The following is a 22693-nucleotide window of genomic DNA, read 5'->3' as shown; positions in this document are numbered from 1 at the left end:
GTGGTCAAGTCAAACGTCTATTAACTCGATGAGCGAGCTTCTCGTGAATTTGCATCACGTGCGTATCTTGCATTAAGGTCTTGCAGCAACAGTGCAAGTGAAAAGGTTTCTAAAATAAGGTTCTCAAGAAAGGAAGTGCCAAACTGGTGATCAACTAGCTGATCGCATTACTGCGCCAGAGACGCTTACAACCAACTATCTAGAACAAGCTCAAGGTAGAGTTGGCTGATGGGCGAATGTTGTAGTACTTGGACTTGGGGTAGTACAGGTTGTTCATGTTCTGGACAAAGTTCTCGGGACCACCAAGCTTCTTGACAACGGTAGAGACGATGCTCTTGTCGCTGGTGGCCGGGAAGTCACCAGATGACTCCCACCACCAAGCACCACCGAGACCCTCATCCATCAAGTAGTCGGTCTTCCAGGAGGCGACCTTGGGTGTGTCGAAAGTGACGAGCTCCTTAGCAATAGGGTCCCAGCTCCAGCTGGCGAGAGTCTCCTTGTCGGTGTAGACCTTGCTACCGTTCACGGGAAGGACCTTGTAGTCAAGGGTACCAGGCTCCCAGGTTCCTGCAGTAGATCCGTTGAACTTCTGGCCGAGGCCGCGTTGGTCCTTGCTCATGTCGACGACGTTGGCGAATCCGCGACCGTAGAGGGGCATACCGAGCTGGATCTTGGCGGGGGAAGCGATGTTCATCTTGTAGTAATCGATGGCCTGCTTGGTGTTGAAAGGGACGAAAGACTTTGACTTGCTGTTCCAGCCGTTGGTGGACTTGGGGTTGGTGGAGCTGGGGTAGACGTTGCTGAGGTGTCCAGTGTAGTTGGAGAAACCTGGGCCCTGGTAGTCGAAGGCCATCAGGTTCCAGTTGTCAACGTAGGGGTCCATCTTGGCAATGGGCATAACGACGAAACGTTCGGGACCAGCTGGGGCGGAAATGCCAAGGTCGAAGTGGTAGCCGGCGGCGTTCACTGCGGAGTAGGCATCGAATGTCTGTTGTGGTGTTAGTCCTGCGATTATTCGAATCGTAATAACATGATTCATACCTGGCGGCAGCGCATGAGGGTGTCGACAAAGTTGTCGCCATCGGTCTCATCCTCTGGGTACTCCCAGTCGATGTCAAGGCCATCGATACCCAAGTCAGCGATCAGCTGGATGGAACTGTCGCAGAACTTCTGTCTGCCCTCAGCAGTGGCAAGAGCAGGCTTGAAGTTGGCCCTGAAGCTCCAGCCTCCGACTGAGAGGATGACCTTCAGGTTGCGGTTCTGCTGCTTGAGCTTGTAAAGCTGGTTGAAGTTACCAAGCAACTGGGTACCGTTGGTGGCAACATCTCCGGGGTAGGGGAACTGAAGATCAGCCCACTCGTCGGTAAGGATGACTTCACCAGTCTGGTTGTTGACGTTGGCGAAACCGTAGTTGACCTTGGTCAATTTGTCGGCGGGGAGGTCGGTGACCATGTGCTTGCGCGCGTAGATGGCCCAGTTGACGTAGAAGATACCAGCCTGGTACTGACCACCACCGTAGCCACCACCGTAACCGAGATCACGTGCGTGTGCGTGCTTGTGGCCATGGACGGCTGGAGCAGCCGAGCCTACAGAGGCTAGAGAGAAGAGAGCGGCGGCGTTGGAGAAACGCATGTTGAAAGAGAGGACGGCGAGTAGCCAAAAATGTCAAAAAAGAGGTTGAAGGGAAGCTTGCAGGATGTGCGAGTGATGGATGCCGCAACACTCACGAGGATGCAGTCCTTACATACCTCTCATATTGGCCACTGCCCTACTTAGTGGTCTTTCGTCGGTCTACGTCGGTGTCCAAGCCCCAAAGCTTAACATTTGGCCGTGGCGTGGACTCGAAACGGCGAACAACTCTCTTTCGCTGTTCATGCCAACGCTCTCCAAGCCAGGTTTCGCAGTGCTCTCCAGAGTATACGGACCGAAGCGATCATGTTCATGGGGTGTGGGTAATTTAACCCAGTCCAAGCGCTGAGTTTATTCGCTAGTCTGCCAGAGTCGGGCCTTCTTGGGCTTCTTCGTTTCGTCTAGAGTGTCCCTTGATCTTTGACAAGGCGCCCGCCTCATCCGATTGCTCCCCTGATCCAAGATGATACTTGGACCGGAGGTTACCGTCATGGCGCATGAACATAATAGGGCTGACGTTGGCGACGGACGTCAGATGTGACCGCGCAATCTAAGTTGGGATCTTGGTCGCTCTAGCTTAGCTTGACAACTCAATTCTCGTCGCCGTTAGGCCTACCCATCGACTTACTTGACGTTTGACTTGCTGAGAGATTTGGTAGTATTCCAATCGGGTTCGCCTTGTCGGCGGTGTAATGTAGCCCGATCGCTTGGCTTTGATGCGAATTCACACTGGTCTCAACTCGCGGTCGATCTTCCGGCTTCATTTCGATGCTGACAATATCGATTATTCCACCCCACCTTGGTCGCGACGATGTCGAACGTCGAAACGTTCTCGTTCAACTGTCGCGGAGGAAATGTCGGCACTAGAATGCTGTCAGATCCACGGCCCGGTTCGTTCAAATAGACTGCGCGAGTGCGGGCGCTGGCGTCGCCGCGAAGCTGCGCGCACACCGATTCCTGCCCAAGTTCTACCAAGATGCCTTGTCAGTTCGTATGAAGCATCTCAGACTTCTCTTGTGGCGCGATGTTGACATACTCAACTACGTACTGTCTCTTTGCAGTACAATGATCTCCTACATCGCGCGATTAGATCTTTAACATGAGCGCATGCCCAATCTGTCACGAGTCATTTGTGCTTACTTCGATTGCTCATCTTCGCGCTCGAGCCCCAGCAAACCTAATCGTTAGCGTCGATGTTTCCAAATGTGCATGAGCGGCCACGACGTACTAGCAGACAATGCCATTTCGAGAGCGCCAGAACAACGGCCGGGTCATTTTGGCTCTCTCTATACACACCCACAACGTCCTGTCATCGGGCCTACGAAGAAGACGCATAAACGAATGCTCTTCGCAGACTTCTCACGGGCGCAATATTCGAAAATTCTGGCCATGCTGAGCTCATGCCAATACGCGATTGAAGAAGATCGAGTGTGTCGTAAATTGACGTCAAAAAGGTCAATTTGACGAAAATCTCACGCTCAATACCTTTTTCCTGCTGTTTTAGTATCGCCTCAGCGTCTTGCTCAGGCAAGGTCATACTGATCGAGTGGTTACTGCGTGGCGCTATCGTTGAAAAGATGGTGCAGTCGTCTTGTTGACATCTCGTTCAGCCTGAAACGGTGCAACGAACCAGCTTCTCATACCACTGAATGGGAAGGTGAGCATCTGACTCCCTATGACAACCAGGTTTCACATCCGAATGTTGTCTGTCTGGAGGACACCTACTGCAGCCTTGACGACCAAGGATAGAATGAACAGAGTCTGAATCAGCGCAATTCCTCCGCATCGCGAGGCGACGAAGCTTACCGCAAAGCTGATAGACTGCAAACGGGATGTTGCGAGTAGCGGATGCACGTGGTACCAAGACCTGAGAGGCGTTTGATTGTGGGGTGAGACATTGGCGATGTGCTTGACAGTCTCAAACCGCTTGTTGGCTTCCAGTAAGTGAGGCTAAACAGGTGAAAGAGCTGGACAAGGAAACATTACCTGTACCCTGAGAACTACCTGTATCTGTAGCTTGGCGCTACACTTACATTGCGGTTTCACGGCAATCGCACTCTTCCGACGAGCTTATTTCGATATCACTGCGACAACCGCGACAACCGCCAGTAATTCAACAGCTCTTTCGCTGGGTACTTTCACAATATACTCCATCCTACTAGTGGATCCAGAGCTCGACATGAACCGACCGCAACGCTTCAATGTCGCTCTCCAGGTACCTACCAAACTCATGGGTCGGCTCGTGAGTAATTTCCGATGTACGAACTGCATGTGAGATGAACACTGACTTCGTACATCCATCTTTAGGTGACAGATAGAGTTGCATGCCGCCAACATACCGAAGTACTGCAAGAGAGACCTCAAGATGCCCGAGCGTGTGCGAGGAAAACTGAATATCGGCGCAATATGCTGAATGCGCTCGTTGCAGCGTGTGCGCAGACAGAAAGCTTTGCTCAGCGCGATGTTGCTTTCAAGCTAGTCGAGAAGTTCAGGACTCTGGCGCAGACACTGGATAGGTCCAAGGCTGTCGCATTCACCTTTGGTGTCGAAGAAGACGAGGAGATTGTAGCTTTGCCGATCGAGGAGCAAGTTGCTGCGAGTGGGGATTCGTCGCCCGAGCCACAATCTAGTCCGCTTGAGCTTTCTACCTCAATGCCTGCCGGGGAAGACGCGTTACACCCTCTCTTGGTCGCGCTCCTTGCCTTCAAACTAGGCGGTCCCATCAACGCAGCCTTTACTGGACACCAACATGAATGGAGACCCCCAATCGACACTGCGCGCGATACACCAAGCTTCTACTCTGAGGGCGATGTAGGTGACTTCTTCGATGATATTCGAATAACGGTAGTGTGGGAAATGCGCGATGATAAAGCGACCGGTCCTTCGGGGAAACACAGTGTCTTCCTGACAGGCGATGCCACGCCCCGACCGCTGGAAGCGCTGACAGTACAAAAGCGGACTGAAGCCAGCTCACCAGTTACTATACTCTACGACTGCGGACACGCGGCGTTATATTACGTCTGCGATGATCCAGACGCGATGCGTGAGAGCAAGAGCTTGGATGTCCATCTGAATACCATCTCGGACAAAGACGTTCGCCTCCTGAATGCAGCAACAGGCGACGAGTCTCGTGGGAAGCCATCACTAACAGAATTGGTGACCAGCTTTCCCATCGAAAATTATGCCAACCACTTTCACGATATCCTTTTCGACAGTGTCTCAATCAACGCCATCTTCACCAAACTTGATATGTTCGACGTACCGCCAGCGCCAGCTCTTCCCCCAGACCGGCAGCATCTGCAGGACAAGCGATTTGACGCATACAAGAAGGAAAACTTGGCTCATTTGCCAATTGACATCAAGAGACTGGCGGGCGACGTGTATCTAGAAGGCAGCTATCCCAATGCAGCCAGCTTCCTAGATAAGGTCGTTCTGAAAGCACGCCGCGACGTTCATCTGCCTGTTGGGGCCAGCCTTTTTCCACAGTCCCCTATGGAAGAGAACATGGAGTGGGCACGGAAGTCCATTCGAGACCTAAGCGAAGACCTGGTGTCGAGTCGCGTTGCACACTACGCAACAGCTCTCGTAGATTCTGCGTATGCAACCAGAGATCTGATTTCGACCGCGAATTTGCGCAATTATGCGAAGATGCTGGAGCGGCACTATCTGGAACTCATCGGCATTGGTTTCACAGACGACGCATGCTCGCTTCCGTCGATGGCTGCCTTAGCTTGTGCTTTCGGTAACGCTATCGATGGGCTCAAGGAAGTGCAGATTGTGGCGGAACCATGGATCGAAGAGATGGATCTGCAGGTCTTTCGGACGCGCTGTTTGTATCTCTTTTGGTGCGCCGACTGGTTAGTACGCTACCTGGTGAAACCAGAACCAGGACCGTTCATGATCATTGATGAAAAGACGGCCATAGCAGGTGCGCAAGGTATGGGACGAGCGGTGCGTCGGATAGCGACTATGCTGTTGCGCAACTGGGTAGCCTGGAGTCTTTTAGTAGAGGGCTTGCCACAAGGTGGTTTCTTCGTCCGAAAATCGTGAGCATAGCTGCGACGATGATTACTCATAGTGTCCAGAGCGGCGTGGCGGTGAAAAATCTAGGGGTAGATCCGAGATTTGAGGCTATACCTAATTACTTCCCGTGTCCGACTGGTTCGCGGACCGTGTGCCTGGGAGCCGGAGTCGTGCTGCAATGAATGTTCTGCGAGTTCACGACTATGTTGATGCAGATGCAATACAAGTGATGTAACAGTCTCTCAGTGCGCGACTAGAGAGATGGCGATGAGATGGAAAAGGGTTCATGCAGGTGCGGGATGTCGCTGCCGTTACTTTCGGTGACGGGACGCTAGTCGGGCGCTAATCCGGATTCGCTTCCAGAAACCCCTCCGGAAGTCATGCAGCTGTCCTTTCACTCAAACAATTCTCCGTCAATCCTGCGCATCGCTCCAATCCTACGAAGGTCTCACGGTGTGGCTGGTGACATTCCATCAATCGGCGGCCGGCGGCGTGAACGTGCTTTCTGTATCCGCAATGGCGTCTGACCTTTTGCGCCACGCGACAGCGGCGCCACGCGTCTGGACCAGTTGTTTCGTTTCACCATTGATCTAACACGGCAAGACACGAACACCTGATAGTAGTCCAGATTGCCCGCGTGCTGTAGAATATTCAACTCTGGGTAAGCTGTATGCTTAGTTGCAGTGAGATTCTGCTCAGCGCTACGAGGCTGGCAATCGATTTGACGGAGAATTGTCACAGAGATCGCCCACCACCATCTGCGATTCGGTCACATCCAGATCTCGTTTCATTTATACAAAGCGGAGTAGCCCCAACCGAGGATCCACCTGTTACATGCTGCGAGAACACCGGCGCAGGCGCCATCCGCTTTGTGCCCTCATTTCTCGCGGACCCTAGACCTTCTGCGATGACAAGCCTTGCCCAGCAATGACAAGCTCAAGGGATTTGAGCTTGTCGACGACTCGTGTGAATCCTCCGATGGCTCCACCTATCAATACGTACGACTGTCGATGAAGTCCTGGTATAAAGGGCATGGCGGCACGTCTCTACAGCACCCATCAACTCACTCATTCATTCATTTTCTACACAACAGCCTCACATTCACTTCAATCATCCCCATTTTCAAGCTACATTCATCATGGTTGCTTTCACCCTTACCTCTCTCCTTCTCGGCGCTGGTGCGCTCGTCTCGGCTGCTCCTTCCAGTCTTGACACCCGTGCAAGCTGCACTTTCTCCGATGCTGCTACAGCCATCAAGAACAAGGCCTCTTGCTCTGCTATTGTCATTCAGGGTATGACTGTTCCAGCAGGAACGACCCTTGACTTGACCAAGCTCAAGTCAGGCACCACCGTCACCTTCCAGGGCACGACCACCTTCGGCTACAAGGAGTGGGAGGGCCCTCTCATCTCTGTCTCTGGAACCAACATCAAAGTCATTGGCGCCGCTGGCCATGTCATTGACGCAAATGGTGCTAAGTGGTGGGATGGCAAGGGAAGCAATGGCGGCAAGACCAAGCCCAAGGTATGTTGATACTGATGTTTTGCTGAGCTACAACTGACTTGGCAAGTTCTTCTACGCCCATTCCATGATCTCGTCTTCTATCACTGGACTCAACGTCAAGAACACCCCTGTACAGGGATTCTCCATCAACGGCGCGCAGGATCTCACCCTCGACAAGATCACCATCGACAACACTGCTGGTGACGTCACTAACGGCGGTCACAACACCGATGCTTTCGACGTTGGCAGCTCCACTGGTGTTTACATCACCAATGCCAACATCAAGAACCAGGACGACTGCCTGGCTGTCAACTCCGGTACCGACATTCACTTCACCGGCGGTACCTGCTCTGGCGGACACGGTATCTCCATCGGCTCTGTAGGTGGCCGCAGCGACAACACCGTCAAGAACGTCATCATCTCTGACTCCACCATCACCAACTCTGACAACGGTGTCCGTATCAAGACCGTGTCTGGTGCCACTGGTGCTGTCTCTGGTGTCACATACAAGAACATCACCCTCAAGAACATTGCGAAGTACGGCATCGTTATCCAGCAAGACTACCAGAACGGCTCTCCCACTGGCAAGCCCACCACCGGTGTCCCGATCACTGGCCTTACCATCCAGAATGTCAAGGGTACCGTTGCTGCCAAGGGTACTGATGTCTACATCCTTTGCGGTAAGGGCAGCTGCTCCAACTGGACCTGGACCGGTAACAGCGTCACTGGCGGAAAGAAGAGCACTAGCTGCCTCAACATCCCTACCGGCGCTTCTTGCTAAGTTCCAGAATGAGACGAGTGCTATACCTTGTAGCACCGTGAAGTAGCTTTTGAGCGGCCTGTGGCCTTTTCTATTTTCTCTTGTACATCTTCCTCTTTCAGTAAATATTTAGTCCTCGTAGCAGTTACGCTGCTCAGCAATAGACATCTCAATCTATTGTTGTATAAATCCGTATTTTCGAGTTCAACCGTGACTGGCACTAAATCACCAATGCATTCACGCGCGGCGAGTACATCTCGATGTTTGTTTGACAAGCGGATCTCGAATTCTCTGTTCTTAAAGGGACTTTATCCAAGCCCGTCACTGTCATAATACATCAGGCCCTTATCATGCCTGTCCCATCTAGACCCTCGGCGGCAGCACCGTAGGCACTGGCCCCCTAGTTGTCGTCCTTGGCAACTCAGGAACAGCAAGCGTAGGCAAGCAAGCACACGCACTGCTAACCTGCGCAACCACTTGCTCACCCGCACAAGCCTCCTGCGCAAACTCCGGCACGGCACGCACATCATCAATCAGCCTCTGAGTGAAGTTACCGCAGAACTCTTGCGAAGCCTGAAGTCTACCCTCCACGTTTGCTGTGCGCATCGACGTAAGACAAGAGTCTACTTCGCAAACGGCTGGCTTCGCACACTCCTTACTAGACATCTTGACGACGAAACTGCCACGCTCGATAGTGTGCACGAAGATGAAACCGCTCTTGAAGTTCGCGTAGCTGGACCAGGAGCCGAGGAAGGCTACTGTGCCGCCACCTTCGTTCTCATCGTCTTCGGGGTAGATGTCGAAGAATCCGGCTTCGCAGATACTGTCGCCGCTGGGATCTTGCGTAATGGTGTGGATGTCCAGGACATTGAGACCGTTTCCGTAGTTCGATTGGTAGAGGTAGTCGCCAACGACGTATTGGTTGTGGTCGATACTGCGGCGCTTTCCCTCGTAGTTGCCAGAGTAGAAGGGGTTCTCCAGGTCGCGGATGTCGAAGATGTGGGTGGTAGGCAGACCCTGTGTCATGGGACCGACTTTGGCGTCACGCTCGTCGAACTCATCGTCGAGGAAGATGTATTCCTGCCAGGTTGCGTTGTTGACGACACCTTGATGGACGTACTCTGCTCCAGGGTATGTGGTGCGAGAGATGATGTTGGTGGTGTTGCCGGCTTTGTCGGTTACGTCGTAGATGGTCAGAGTGTCTTCGTTGTAACCGTAGCAGATGTCGCGGCCGTAGTACTTAGTGTCTGGTCCGCGGTAAACGATGCATTCAGCATCGTGGACATAGCCATCAGCAGAAGCACAACCTGGGCTGGTCGGGTTTTCAGGGTCGCTCATGTCGATGAAGATGAGGCCTCCGCGGCATGGCAAATCGCCACGGACACGGATAGTCTCGTTACCGCCAACTGATCCAACTGCTACGGCGTAGTTGAGTTCTTCGTTGACAACGATGTTGTGGGTTCGGCCAACCGGGAGAGCATTCCAGTCATCAGTCAGACCCCAGTGGCCAGTCAGATCGTCTTGGGTAAAGTTCATCGGCTCGCTTCCGTCAAGGTCCAACAACTTCTTCATGTCGAAGATTTGAACACCGTGGTTGATGGCCTCGCTACCAATGACGGCATAGTCCCTCATCACGCGAATCTCGCGCCAGCGGGATCCGATAGGGTCGAAAGGAGGCAGGCGGCCCAGATAGATCAGCTTTCCTTCGCTGCTGATCTCTGCAAAGGCGGTACCGTCGAACTGGCCGATTGCTACAAACTCGCGTCCATCCTCTGACGTCCAGCCCCAAGAAGAGGAGCCTTGTCCATCAGAGCTGCCAAGGAGGGAATGTGGGAGGAAATGGTAGAGGTCGATCTATACACATTAGCGAGCTGATGAGCTTTGAACCTCGAGCCAACTGACATTATGGCACCTGAACGTATTGTTGAAGTCACCAGGGATTGCAGCAGCGAAGCCGTTCTCACATGGCGTGTGACCTAGTTCAGGGTAGCGGGTGCTATCCATCTCTCCCGAGGCAATCTCAGCATCCCATTGTGCCTGTTGGGGTCAGTATAAGCATGTACCAGCGTGCACCGACAAGGAAGCCTTACGATCTTCATCCCCATGATCCTTGCATGCACAGTACCATCAGCATACTCCTCCGCAGTACCCAAGGCGGCCGCATTACTCAGCCCGACCAAGGCAGAGCCAAGAACCGACAACGAAGATACGTGAACCATGACGATAGCGATTCTCCGTCAGCCCAATGGTGCGAGATGTTCCTGGTACCTCACATATCCAGCGTCACCGCGCCTAGATATACACTTTTCCATGTTCCTTCCGGTAAACCACGAGCCGATATCCTCCTTGGTCCTGCAACAGTCCTCACTACGATACCCTCCAAAACCTGTTAATCTCTTAGCCAACTGCTCGCTAAGGTACAAAAGATCTAGTCCGTCAGCCCCGATGACCTGGTTAAGAAGGTCGCTAGATACCATCTCTTGGGACACAGAAGACTGCTTGGAAACCGCTTGGTAACCAAGACCCCAATTGTCGGTAAACACTAACCCACACTACTTGCCGTTTTCTCAATGGTGGGTGCTAGCGCTTGGCCCACGTTGAGCTACACTTGGCGGCTTCGGCGCCGAAGGTGGAGGTCTAGGCACGGCCTTGGAAGTCGGCATGGGATTTACCCCGCTCCGCCGGCCTACTATGGTGGCTGGGTGTCTGTGCTAGGCTCCACTGAGGCTTCGTTTTAAGACCATGGCTTCTCTTTCAATTTTCGTGCGTCTATGGCTAGCCTAACTCTGACGTGGGCTTACCGTTCACTAAGCTAGGTCAACATGGATTTCAGCCAGCTTCTGGTGTTTATGCCAGAGCTTTTTCAACAATGTGCGTTGTACTTTAGTCTTTGTAAGCTACGCGCGATACCTAGGTATCGCCTTCAGTCAATTTGCTAATCTACGGCGTTACCCGTTACTGGCTCGGACAAAATGAGTGTGGTCCTTCAACGCACTTCTTCCAACCTTCATGAGTATCTTCATGAGATGCTCAATCTACACTCGCAGCCGCGAGGTCCGTCACGCTCAAAAAGTCTAGCTTTTCGAACGCCAAATCCAAATCGAAGTCTTCAAAGCAAAAAAAAATCAGTGCTGAAATGCATTGGACAGGTCGCGATCGTAGTGGACTGAAAAGTCACAACTACGTCAGTGAGGCTCTGTCCTCACCCTACGCATACCGTTGGAAAACGCTTAGCTCATCGGTGCCAGCCGGTTGACAATGGGGTATAATGCTTTTGGTAGACTCGCAAACGCCGGAATAAAACGCTCAGTGTACTAAGGAAATATCGGCCGTAATCGTTGTGTGGGAAGGAGGGCGCGGGCGAGGGCACCGCTCATAGTCGAAACTGATGCACATCGATAGATGGGACTCAGCATGCTTCACAACAAAGCAGAAAACAAACGTTAAAGCGTTGATAGCCCCGTCCAGTGGTCCGCGTTGTGTGAGTCGACGAACTAACGCCATCCATTTTGGCCAAATTGGGCATTGTTCAGCGATGACCTCCCATCATTTATGTTCATTGCAGGGTCCATAAAAGATTGCGACCAGTCTTCTTGATGCATCAGCTCATCAAAAGGCATGTTGCTGGATGTTTGCATCGGCATACCCTGCTGAGGTGGATATCCGCGGTATTGCTGGTTACCCTGCATGAAATACATGGGCATGGAAGTAAAGATCTGCGCCTCACTGTCCATGGGTCGAGCTTGCGAATTGGGCGTGCTCGTGGGAGCAAACATGGCCGGGTGTCCTTTCATCTCCATGCTGGTCGAAAGTTGAGGAGGGTGTCCGCTCACCGGGGTGCCAGTACTGCGGTCGAAAGTTTGTGGATGTTTGTTTTCAAAAGCAGTCATGGGCTGGTTGGGGTAGGCGAGCGGGTCGGCAGACGGAAACATCATTGTTGAGATGTCTGCGATGGGGACATTAAGACCGGACGGGTCTGCCAAAGGGTTGCCTAGGCTTGTTGGCCCAAAGGCAGATGATGTCTGCTGCGAGTCATGAATAGGAGCCAAGCCAAAGCTCGGTAGGCTATCGTTGGATGATGTAGGTGTAAGGCCAGGCACACCATCGAATAGATTTGGGTTGGAGATCGAGTGTGCGGGATAAGAAGAACCCAAGCCAATGCTACCAAAGTCAGGGCCGCCAGACTCAAATGACTGGGCTTGGCCAGCAGTCTTGACATTAGGAATGCTATCGGGATAGGTACTCGCACGGCGGGGTGCGGCAGAGTCGCTCTGACCAAAGGTAGGGCGGGTGCCAAGAGAGTGCGGCGAGCTTCCTTGTCGGCGCTTCCTCGATGCAATGATCTCTCCACCATGTCTGATTGATTCCGGGAGACGTTCAAACATGCCCTGGGAAACATTATTAGTGTTGTCAGTCAGAAGAAACTAGTGCTGTGCCTACCTTTAGTGCTGTGCTGCACCTATCAGCGGCCAGGCTCCTCTTCGCGAAGTACGCCAATACGTCCTTCCCTTCCACTGCATCCCGTAGCAATTCAAAACTGGTGGGACTCTGTGGGTTCTCCAAGACGAAATACAAAATTGATACAATAGCGAAGAAGGTCGTATACATGGAAAACCAGTATGCTCCAGCCAATTGGCCGCGATTTCTCATCTCCGTGGAAATGTGGATAATATTGCGCGAGACGTTAACGCAGGCAGAAGCGCAGGCAAAGGCTCTCTGGTCCACGGTGTTCACGTTGTACGATTGCGAAACGTAGTGTAGGAATGGCCGATAGAGTAAAAGCTGCGCATGTCCGAACGCCATACGGAGAAGTTGTTGCACCCTGCGTATATGTCAGCAGCTGCAAAAATGATGTTAGATAGTCAGCTTACCTCCTGATGATTGGAGGGGCGTCACCGCCCGGCCTGAGCGCGATAGGCAGCTCATCGAGCCATCTTGCTAGATCCTGTTCGATTTCGCGAATCTTGGAGTAGCCCACAGAATAGGTCACAGAGTTCTTGGCGCCTGATTGTGTGCCTTTGATAGGGTACACGTACTTGCAGATCTTGTTCAAGATTTGGACGAGACGCGTGTGGGCATTGAAGGCCGCCATGACAGAAATGCTTCCATTGGGCATGGGCAGAATCTCCGTCTCCGTAATATACTCGTCATCGACCTCAACTGGCCACTCTTGATCAATGTCCTCATCGTCCAGAAATCGCGGTAAACCGAGCATGGCCCCGACGTATGTGTCCATCCTTCGAATCACCCAAAATATGCGTTTACGTGTTTCCGCTTCGATGGGATTGAACTTGACGTTGAATGAACGGTGCAAGCCCATGCGTAGCGCAGAGCGCAGAGCAACTCCGATGTAAGCATAGCAAGTGCTAAGCTTGGCTGACGATTGCAAGAATTGGATCATGAAAATGATGGCTTGAAGTGAAGTCAGATCCCTGCAGTCAGTAATGTCCAAGAGCTGGCGCGAAGCTTTGAAGTACTTGAGTCTGGACCGCATTAGCATGGACGAAGCTCGCACAGGGAGACTTTGCTGCGTACCCCTCGTCGGTAAGGATGTCGTAGCTTGCTACATCGACCCCGGTGTCATTTTCGGAATAGAGTTTGCCCAAAGCTAGAACGGAGTAGAATAGAGGTAGAAAGCTAGTCTCGGCACTACTGTAATTCTCGGGGGCGACTTCGTAGAGACGGCTCATTTGCTTGTAGAAAGTGGGGAGGTGGACGACCCGCAGCATGGCGCTATACTGGATAATGGCACTGTCACAGAGAATGCGTGCATTTTCCTGGCTGGGCAGGGGCACGTTTGACGGAGCTGTAGTGGATCCAGCGATTGAAAGGGAAGGAGACGGCGGTTCGTAGGACATGGATTGGTGCCGGAGGGACGGCGACTCGTCCGAAGGGATTTGGAACATGTCATCGAACTGCCGCAGGCCCCTCATAAAGCTGAGTCCTGAAGAGTGGCCCTGGTAGTCCCATTTGCCCTCTTCGTCGAGATCAAGCTGGCCCGTCGCTTTCACCATGGCTTCCAGGTGCGAATCGGGCTGGTCTTCGTTGTGGGCCGGTGCCTGGTGTTGCGCGATCCGGGGGTCTACAGGCATCACGGGAGGCCGCGCAGCTGCTTGGGGCAGCTGTGGTAACAGGCCGTTCTGGAGGTGGGCGTCTATGGCGGGGTCATTCAAATCCACGGTTGGCAGCACCACGTGCAGTAGCGCCTTTGCGCGCTTGAGCTGGCTTTCGAGAGCCTCAATGTACTGGGGCGTCGCATTGCGGCGGCGGTTTGAGGGCTGGTCATAAGTGCTAGAGGGGGTCAGTTCTGTGAGCAGTAGCGAACCCGTTAGGAGAGGGTATTTACCATTCTGTAGGCTGTTAGCTTGCATTCTCCCACGCAATTCAGTGTACACACAGGACATACCATAGCTGTAGACAGTGCAATGGGTGCACGGCTGCTTGCCGTCGCACTTGATCTTCTTGCGCCGGCATTCGTCGCAGGCACGCGTCACTCGTCGTCGCTTCTGGGGTTGCTGTTTCGGTGCGTGATCGTCGCCGACGTCATTGGTTTCTGAGTTTTCCTCGCCAAACTCAGAGGCGTCTTCCTGCGGGTTGTCGAAGGGGCCCGAGCGGCCCGCGTCTGCTGGAAGGCTCTCAGTTGTCGTGAGGGCCGGAGAAGTCATGGGTGTCGGGAGGAGAGTGTAGCCAGCTGTGGCTGGGGGGAACGCTGCGCCTAAGAGCAAAGTGGTGGATGCGCGCGGCAGGGGTGTGTGAAGACGGCGGAGAAGCTTGTGGGTCAGGGATTAGAGTCGGGTTAGCGCCAGCGCATGGCACCGTCCCGCCCTTTGGACGCCGGAATCGAATCGTTGCTCTCCGCCGAGTCGTCCGCTTTTCACTCCTCACCTGGCAGCCAAGCCTGGAACTGGTGCATTCATCTCGGCGAGCTCCCTCGACGCTTTCTGTAATTGCCCACGGCCGCACCGCACGCTGCCAACTGCCCGCTGCCTCTGCACAGCATACACACCGCTCCTGCGGGCCCCACTTTCCGATAACCCTCCTCAGTGATACACCACTCTTGCACCTTGCCAAGTCGTCAAGCACAGCCATGCTCACCTGTGCCCTGTGGCGTCATACTGCTGCTGGCATGTGTCCTGGGGACGCCCATGGGTTGAGACAGAGGTGAGGGGTCCTGCTGCGACGCCACCCAACAAGTCGTGGAGCCCTGCGTCCAAGCGAAGCCGAGCCTTCTCCATGGCTTTTTGGAGCAACTCAAGCCGCATTAGTGGTCTGATCCGCCATTCCGTTGCAGTTCAGTCGTTCCCCGATATTCCTCGTGCGCTCTAAAGCCACTACTTCAAGCAATGATCAGCCACCGATAGACTCGCTTACGGCTGAGGTGTCGAGTGGCACCGTATTCTCCTGCCAGCCATCTGTCATACGCCCAAGCGAAGACAAATATTCACCCCAGATGTGGGCTCTTCGGTCTCTCATCCAGGGCGAGCTTCCGAAGGCCTGTCTCCCCACCAGCACCAACCAGCATGCAGCCTTGCGCGACAGATCTTAGCGCCGGATAAAGTCGCCATGATGGTGACAGCGTGGCTTGACTGCGGCTGGTGACCCTGGCCGTGGTCTGCAGTACACCGGCAGACAGACGTCGCACACGGCTCTGCCATGCCTGGGCTTCTCCCACAAATAGGAAATGCACAACAAGCGAAAGATTCACATCCGCATCCCATCTGTCGTGCGCATTCGGACAATGTCAGTCAATTCACTTGTTCTCCGTATCTGTTCGTTTTCGGGTGACGACCTTGAAATGTGCTTAAAACGTTCAGTGGGGCCAACTACCGCTTTAGTTTCCCCGTGAATACAATCTGCCAATATTGTAGAGCGTATCGACTCGCCAAGCGGGAAATCCTTTGAGATATGAGATATCTTGAACGCAAACTCTGCTCAAGCAGGCTCGTTTATGCGTGTTCTGCCTGGCGCATGTCGCCTAATGCTCCACGACCGTTTGCGATGCCTGTCAACCGATCTCTCGCCACAACTGCAAACATGCATATATGGATTCCCACGAGTAGTCCTGTCGGAGGTACCGATGATAGACTCATGTCATACCGAGGTCCCTTGGCACTGCCACGCTTGCGGTTATGGAAGCCCACACGGTGGTTATTGGAACACCCTACGAGGTTTTAGTGGTGCTTGTCTTGAGCTATGTGTGCCGACTTCCGGATGACTCAGCGGATCGCTTGTTGCATCCACTTTCGCCCGCCGGGTGGTCGCGCGCTGACTCGGCGGGTGCACTGGCAGGTCACGGTCAGCGTTTAATTCGAATGCCGTTGGCATTGGCATTGGGCTGATCGTATTCCTGCTCTAGCCACAACACTAGCCACACAGCCAAGAGGAAAACGCACGATATTTCCTGCTGATGGTCACCTGCCAATGGGCCAAGCTACGTCAGGAGTGGCGCAAAATTGTCTGGGAGATGGGCCAAGTCAGGACTCCGTCTTGGTGAAACGTGGCTGAACAGGAGAATGTGTGCATGACGCCAAGCGAAGCCAGTCTCGCGATCGCTTCGAGGTGTGGCGCATGACGATGCATATGTCGTTGCGAGAAACCTTGCAAGGATGCTGTCCATGTGCTTAGCTTGCTGCTTGCGCCTGTACGTAAAAGCCAATGCAACCTCCAGGGCGAGGGGCCGATCACCGGTGACTCGTCCGTTGGGGCTGTCAGGTAACATCTCGAATCGAGGCGTAGCGTGATGGACTATCAGAATATGGATTTACCTGAGGCTCCTTGGCTCTCTAATGTGACGTTCACTGCAGATCCATGCAGCCTGTGTGATCGACAATTTAAGCATCACACCCGCAGTAGGACCGCAATCGAGATGCGTTTAGTGAACCACGATCAGCGCACCCTGCAATGTGTTGGTAATCGCGAAAGAAAATTCTGTGTTCTTGTCATGTCTACCAGCAACAAGCTTCGGGCTGAACACACCCGTCACTGGTACCAGCTTCAGATTCACCTGCATTAGCTTCATCCTGGTCGTGAATCCGACTTCGGCATCGAGACAGCCATGAGATCCATCATCGAAACGTTTTCCCCATGCCGTGACGTAGTGGGCGATCTGGCTCCGGTAAAAAGGTCGAGATCAAAACTACGGCTTGGTAGCACAGGCTAACGGATTAGCCTCCGGAATTCTGGGCTTTGATGTTCTTGGTCGAAGGGTGAGCATCCTCATGACGAAATGAGTATGATTGTCAAGATTGGCGTTCTTTGGAGCACCCGCAACAGCATGGCTAGCTCTGTCTGTATCCCTACTGGAAAGTGTATCGACGGCTTCACATAAGCGTAGGTTCGTCGAAATGCATGGCTGAGGATAGCGGTGTCTTGCCTGTCCTCCGTCCGATGCACAGTCGGAGCGAATGACGAGATTGTGACAGATGTTGAAACTAATGGAGGATGCCGAAAGTAGTGAATGGGTTACCGGATTAGTTGGATAGCCCGATACTACCAGCCATTAGCGTCAGGCAACTATACATTGCCAAGATCTCTGTGTTGTAAATCGAGCAAGTATACTACGGACGCGAGAGGCGAAAGACATAGTAGCCGTCGATTCCACAAACCTTAAGAAGACCGGGATGTACCGACTTTGGTACAAGCAGTCTGCGTCAACTAAGAGCCGTTAGCATCCGTTCAAGAGCCGTGATAGAGAATCTAGACCTACGGGCCGAGGCTACCCAATGCGTATGACCATTGCGTGTGCAATACAATGGTGCCAACGACGAATGCATCCGCTTGCAAGTTGGGATATGCGCTTCGAGCATCATCAGCACAAGCGACGAGGCAGGGTGCAGCTATCGTCCCAAAGAAATTGCCGGGCGAGATGATGATGGCTGGCGAGATGGATAAACGCGTTACGACAACGTGGGTCGTGGTTGTTCTTGCAGACGCTTCTGCTTACCAGGACTGATGATGCGCGTGGCAGAGCTGGGAGGCGTGCCTGCCTAGCATGAGCCAGATGGGGCGCAAAATTCATTTTGCAGCTCAGTCTGGCAGGAGCGAGAGCGTACGCTATCGTGACCTTCTTCGATTAACAGTATTACCTACAGGCCGTTCCCTCCAGCCCGACAAGTATTGCGATGTATACCTTAGTACGGTTCAAAGACAGAGACGAATACATTTGTGAGCCGCGATGTTCAAAGGCATCAGATACACAACATCGTCGCGCTCTGGCTCTCGCTCACCCTGGCCTATCTTTAACCAGAGCTGGTCATCGCAAAAGCGCTTACATCGTTGCTGTTCGATATATTGAAGACAGACACATGCTGAATATCGATAGAGACATACGCATCTGAGTAGAGTATCGGATCAGAACGACGGTGAGTGCTGGTCCTTGGTTTGGACTTAGAGTACTCGCAGCTTGCAGGTCGGCAGTTTATCCAGATATTGAGGTCAGTTTGGATTGACATGGTCGCAGCGGTAGCAGCATCAGCAGCTCAGACTGGCGTAAAGGACTGTCGCAAAGAAGCACGTGGAGTCGTGCGTTCAACGTGTAGCCTAACCACGCCGCAGAGATCGTTCAGCAATCCATCCCTCACAAGATCACACAGGCCAAATCTGAACTGTCATTTCTTTCGCAGTCGAAGCCGTTCAATTAACCTCAACGACCCTGGAACGCGCGCGTCTGATATGACGGGACGAGCAGGCGGTCCGCCAAATGCTGCGACAGTTCGCCGCAGCGACATGCGTGCATTGTATCCGGACTGCTAACTCACAGGCGAGCGACAAGACGTGCGTTGGTTGTTGGCGTTGGCTGTCACGCAGACATTGGTGATGGGCAAGCTCACCTCGTTGGAGATGAAGTCACGCTAATGGGTCCGTGCACCACAAACTCGAATATTCAGTTCGCTTAGTCGAGCCACCTGGAATTCGCATCCATCGAGCTCTCCATCACGACAACTAACCTCACAGCACACCGGAGTCGAGCAAAATGTCGACATTCGAACCCGTCATTGTACGTACGCCCCGATAGACGCAGCCCGATATCCCAGGCACTGGCCTTCGCATGCCGCCGCGATGCCAGCCTGCAATCCCGTCAACACTACGCATCTTCCTTGGACGTCTCGCTGACAGCGCACGCAGGTCATCGACGGCAAGGGCCACTTGCTCGGTCGCCTCGCCAGCACCGTCGCCAAGCAGCTCCTCAACGGCCAGAAGATCGTTGTTGTGCGATGCGAGGCCCTCAACATCTCCGGCGAGTTCTTCCGCGCCAAGTGTACGTACACCCACCGACCGAGCGAGCGAGATCAGGAGCAAGCCATGGAGTGCAATTGGTACACGGGGCTACAAGAGGATGATGTGGTCGGCGATGTGCACTTTAGCTACTTTTTAGCGGAGCGCTCTAGGGACAATTTTCTGGCAAGACAACAACTGACATGACCCTACAGTGAAGTACTCTGCTTTCCTGCGCAAGCAGACCCGTTACAACCCCACTCGTGGTGGTACGTCTCCCCGTCCATACACGGCGCATTCACGGTCCAACGTCGAATGTGCGCGTTACTAGCCGACATGTGCTGACCCATCTGCCAGGTCCCTTCCACTTCCGCGCTCCCTCCAAGATGTTCTGGCGAACCGTCCGCGGTATGATTCCTCACAAGACTCCCCGCGGTAAGGCCGCCATGGAGCGCTTGAAGACCTTCGAGGGTGTCCCCGCTCCCTACGACAAGAAGAAGCGCGTCGTCGTTCCCCAGGCCCTGAGGGTGCTGAGGCTCAAGCCCGGACGCAAGTACTGCACTGTCGGCCGTCTCGGACACGAGTTCGGCTGGAAGTACCAGGACGTCGTTGCCCGGTATGTTGCTCCAATTCCTGCATGCGAGATCAGAAATGCTAATCCATACGCAGTCTTGAGGAGCGCAGGAAGGTCAAGGGTGCCGCATACTACGAGCGCAAGAAGGCTATCCGCCGGCAGATGGCTGAGGCCAAGAAGACGGCCTCCGTCGACTCCAAGGTCCAGCAAGAGCTCACATCCCTCGCATACTAGAAATCGGCAGTCGATGAACAGTGTCGGTTTCAGTTTCGGTGACGTGGTTCGGCGTGGATTGCATTGGGCTCATGGGATGTTTATTTCCTCTACTATACTCCGACCATTCGAAAGGGTGTCCAGGCTAAAAGAGCACATCAATACCAGGGTGCTTACGTGTTCATGGGTCTCTTCGCGGTCGGTCTGCTGTGTCTTCAGGTACTCTTCCGGCTAGAAGCAATACGAAATGAAAAATCCCAGCTGATGTAAAGCATGGTGACGGCGTTGAGCATTCAGCAATAGACTTGTGGTTATGTTAATTCACTCACGATTCCCTTTATGCTTTGCATCCACCCTGCCGTGACGAAATGGACAGGTACCTTGCATAACAGCCTCGTAGTCCAATGTGTCTGCTATCCGACGCGGTCGGGAGGATAGGGTATGCCTACTGGCGCTTAACCTCGGCTGTGACGTCGTGCCGCACCGGAACCGGTACCCTTCCCCAGATTTCCCCATGGCTGGGAGCTTCAGGGTCGGCTGTCAGTCATTGCGCCCTGTAAGAAACGTATTAGAACACGTTGTTCAGAGTATCGCGACATTCTTCTTTCCGCTGTCGCACACCCCTGTCAAAAATCGCGTCCTGCAGCCCTCTCATCGCTCAAGACCTCGGACATCTCTCGCATCTCGTCCCACAGCGGAGCTACTCCGCACTCTGGCGTCTGTAGCTTCAGCTCAGCTGGGCCAAACTGTAGATCAATATTTCCGTCGCGTACATATAAGTTGCTGTTAGAACGTTGATTCACCAGATCCTTGTGCAGATACAATGGAAGGTGCTAAAGATCGTCTCAAGCAACTCGCGTCGCATTTCACGTCCGCCAACCCTGTCCCTGGGCCACCGCCCATCCATCCCGGCGACAGCCACGAATACCATCATCGACACAACTTCCACACCCTCAGCCCAACATGGTTCCTCTGGCGCGCGGCGCAAATCGAGCCAGACGCCATGGCAATATACCACAAGACGGCGAACGGCAAGATCCTACGGCGCTCTTACGCTGAAGCTGCGGACCGCGCACGAGGGCTGGCATACTACCTGAGGAAACACGGGTATAAGAAAGTCGGCATATTGGCGACGAACACACCAGCATTCCTGGAGAGCACATTCGGTATCGCGGCGGCTGGAGGTGTGAATGTCGCTATCAACTACCGGTTGAAGCATGATGACATCAGTTACATCTTCCAGCACTCGGACGTGGACATGATCATTGCGGATGCCGAGTTTGTGGGCTTATTGGACGAATACAAGAAGGAAAGACCAAACGTACCCATACTGATTGACACAGACACGGATGCGACAGAAGGTGAACTCTCGGGCCCTTTCGACGATGCAGTACTCGAGGGATTGAAGTACGATATTGAGCAAGGAGGCAAGGGCTGGGCAGATCTGGAGTCGCAGGCGAAGGACGAAGAAGACGTCATGGCACTCGCATACACCAGCGGAACAACAGCACGGCCGAAGGGGGTCGAATACACACATCGCGGCGTCTACCTTGCTGCCATGGGCAATGTCATCGAGTCTGGGCTGAACTATCATACAGGCCGCGCAAAGTATCTCTGGACTCTGCCAATGTTCCACGCGACGGGCTGGACATTCCCGTGGTCAGTTACCGCCGTCCGAGGAACGCACTATTGCCTCCGCAAGATCGACTACGCAGAGATCTGGCGCCTGCTCAAGGAGGAAGGCATCACGCATTTCAACGCCGCACCAACCGTCAACACCTTACTCTGCGCAGCGAAGGAAGCAGAGCGCCTACCCCAGCCAGTCAGAGTCACCGTAGCCGCAAGCCCACCGAGCGCATGGCTCTTCGAACAGATGTCCAACTTGAACCTACACCCCGTCCACGTCTACGGTCTTACGGAAACGTACGGTCCGATCACGAAAGGCTACCACATGCCCGAATGGGAAACGCTCCCCGAGAAGACGAAATACGATCGTATGGCACGACAAGGCCACGGCTTTATCATGGGCAAAGCGACGCGAGTCATCAAGACTGAGCAGCCGGAAGGTGTCCTCACTGACGTGGAAAGAAACGGCAAAGAGATTGGGGAAGTCATCTTCGAAGGCAACATCTGCGCAAAGGGCTACTACAAAGATGCCGAAGCGACGCGCAAGTTGTGGGAGGGCGGCTGGTTGCATACAGGCGACCTAGCTGTTTGGCATCCAGATGGAGCAATCCAGATTTTGGATCGTGCGAAGGATATCATCATCAGTGGTATGTTGTTGACTTTCCGAACCTCACTCTTTTGAAGCGACTTGCTAACCGAATGGCTCACAGGCGGCGAGAACATCTCCAGCGTAGCGCTCGAAGCTATGCTTTCCACGCACCCCTCCATCCTCGAAGTCGGCGTCTGCGCCGTGCCGGACTCACACTGGGGCGAGCGGCCCAAGGCTTTTGTTACCACAAAGGACGGCACAAACAGCGACACATTGGGTGGAGAGGTGATTCAGTGGGCCAAAGAGAACAGCAACATCAGTCGCTTCATGGTGCCCAGGGAGGTTGTGGTTGTCAAGGAGTTGCCTAAGACGAGCACAGGGAAAATACAGAAGAATGTCCTTAGGGAGTGGGCGAGGAAGGGCAGTGTAGAGTAGCTGTGCTCATGGAAAACGTATCATACCTCCTCCATGGGGCCTCTCAGTCACAAACACAGATGCGGAGTCATGTGTCTGCACCACGCGTGAAGTCTGAGCACATGGTGAAGCAGCGTGGTAAGGGAAGCA

At 53.6% G+C, this 22693-nt stretch overlaps 7 protein-coding genes across 7 annotated transcripts; 4 read left to right on the top strand and 3 right to left on the bottom strand.

Annotated features, from left to right (window-relative positions):
- Window positions 1-199: 199 nt before the first annotated feature.
- Window positions 200-1632, bottom strand: J4E88_000643 (uncharacterized protein; the record flags this gene model as incomplete). Its single annotated transcript, XM_049394317.1, has 2 exons — window positions 200-988; window positions 1042-1632. The coding sequence occupies 2 exons, from the start codon at window positions 1630-1632 to the stop codon at window positions 200-202; spliced, it is 1380 nt and encodes a 459-aa protein (XP_049260146.1).
- A 2403-nt stretch (window positions 1633-4035) lies between these two features.
- J4E88_000642 (uncharacterized protein) lies at window positions 4036-5679 on the top strand (the record flags this gene model as incomplete). Its single annotated transcript, XM_049394316.1, has 1 exon — window positions 4036-5679. The coding sequence occupies one exon, from the start codon at window positions 4036-4038 to the stop codon at window positions 5677-5679; it is 1644 nt and encodes a 547-aa protein (XP_049260145.1).
- Window positions 5680-6790: 1111 nt separating this feature from the next.
- Window positions 6791-7934, top strand: PGN1 (glycoside hydrolase 28 protein; the record flags this gene model as incomplete). Its single annotated transcript, XM_049394315.1, has 2 exons — window positions 6791-7174; window positions 7221-7934. The coding sequence occupies 2 exons, from the start codon at window positions 6791-6793 to the stop codon at window positions 7932-7934; spliced, it is 1098 nt and encodes a 365-aa protein (XP_049260144.1).
- Window positions 7935-8276: 342 nt separating this feature from the next.
- On the bottom strand, window positions 8277-10132 carry J4E88_000640 (uncharacterized protein; the record flags this gene model as incomplete). Its single annotated transcript, XM_049394314.1, has 3 exons — window positions 8277-9767; window positions 9816-9950; window positions 10004-10132. 3 exons carry the CDS (start codon window positions 10130-10132, stop codon window positions 8277-8279), a joined length of 1755 nt encoding a protein of 584 aa, XP_049260143.1.
- A 1275-nt stretch (window positions 10133-11407) lies between these two features.
- On the bottom strand, window positions 11408-14578 carry J4E88_000639 (uncharacterized protein; the record flags this gene model as incomplete). The annotated part of the gene is made up of 5 exons (XM_049394313.1): window positions 11408-12301; window positions 12354-12735; window positions 12785-13396; window positions 13449-14204; window positions 14349-14578. 5 exons carry the CDS (start codon window positions 14576-14578, stop codon window positions 11408-11410), a joined length of 2874 nt encoding a protein of 957 aa, XP_049260142.1.
- A 4307-nt stretch (window positions 14579-18885) lies between these two features.
- CRP46 (60S ribosomal protein L16) lies at window positions 18886-19935 on the top strand (the record flags this gene model as incomplete). Its single annotated transcript, XM_049394312.1, has 5 exons — window positions 18886-18909; window positions 19038-19170; window positions 19343-19396; window positions 19485-19743; window positions 19797-19935. 5 exons carry the CDS (start codon window positions 18886-18888, stop codon window positions 19933-19935), a joined length of 609 nt encoding a protein of 202 aa, XP_049260141.1.
- An 802-nt stretch (window positions 19936-20737) lies between these two features.
- On the top strand, window positions 20738-22564 carry J4E88_000637 (uncharacterized protein; the record flags this gene model as incomplete). Its single annotated transcript, XM_049394311.1, has 2 exons — window positions 20738-22187; window positions 22251-22564. The coding sequence occupies 2 exons, from the start codon at window positions 20738-20740 to the stop codon at window positions 22562-22564; spliced, it is 1764 nt and encodes a 587-aa protein (XP_049260140.1).
- Between the last annotated feature and the right edge of the window lie 129 nt (window positions 22565-22693).

This window comes from Alternaria novae-zelandiae (genome assembly GCF_023758075.1).
Source record: "Alternaria novae-zelandiae strain BMP 2774 chromosome Unknown scaffold_1, whole genome shotgun sequence".
NCBI lineage: Eukaryota > Fungi > Ascomycota > Dothideomycetes > Pleosporales > Pleosporaceae > Alternaria > Alternaria novae-zelandiae.
Note: the sequence above shows the minus strand (reverse complement) of the source record. Positions and strands in the feature narration are given on the sequence as shown.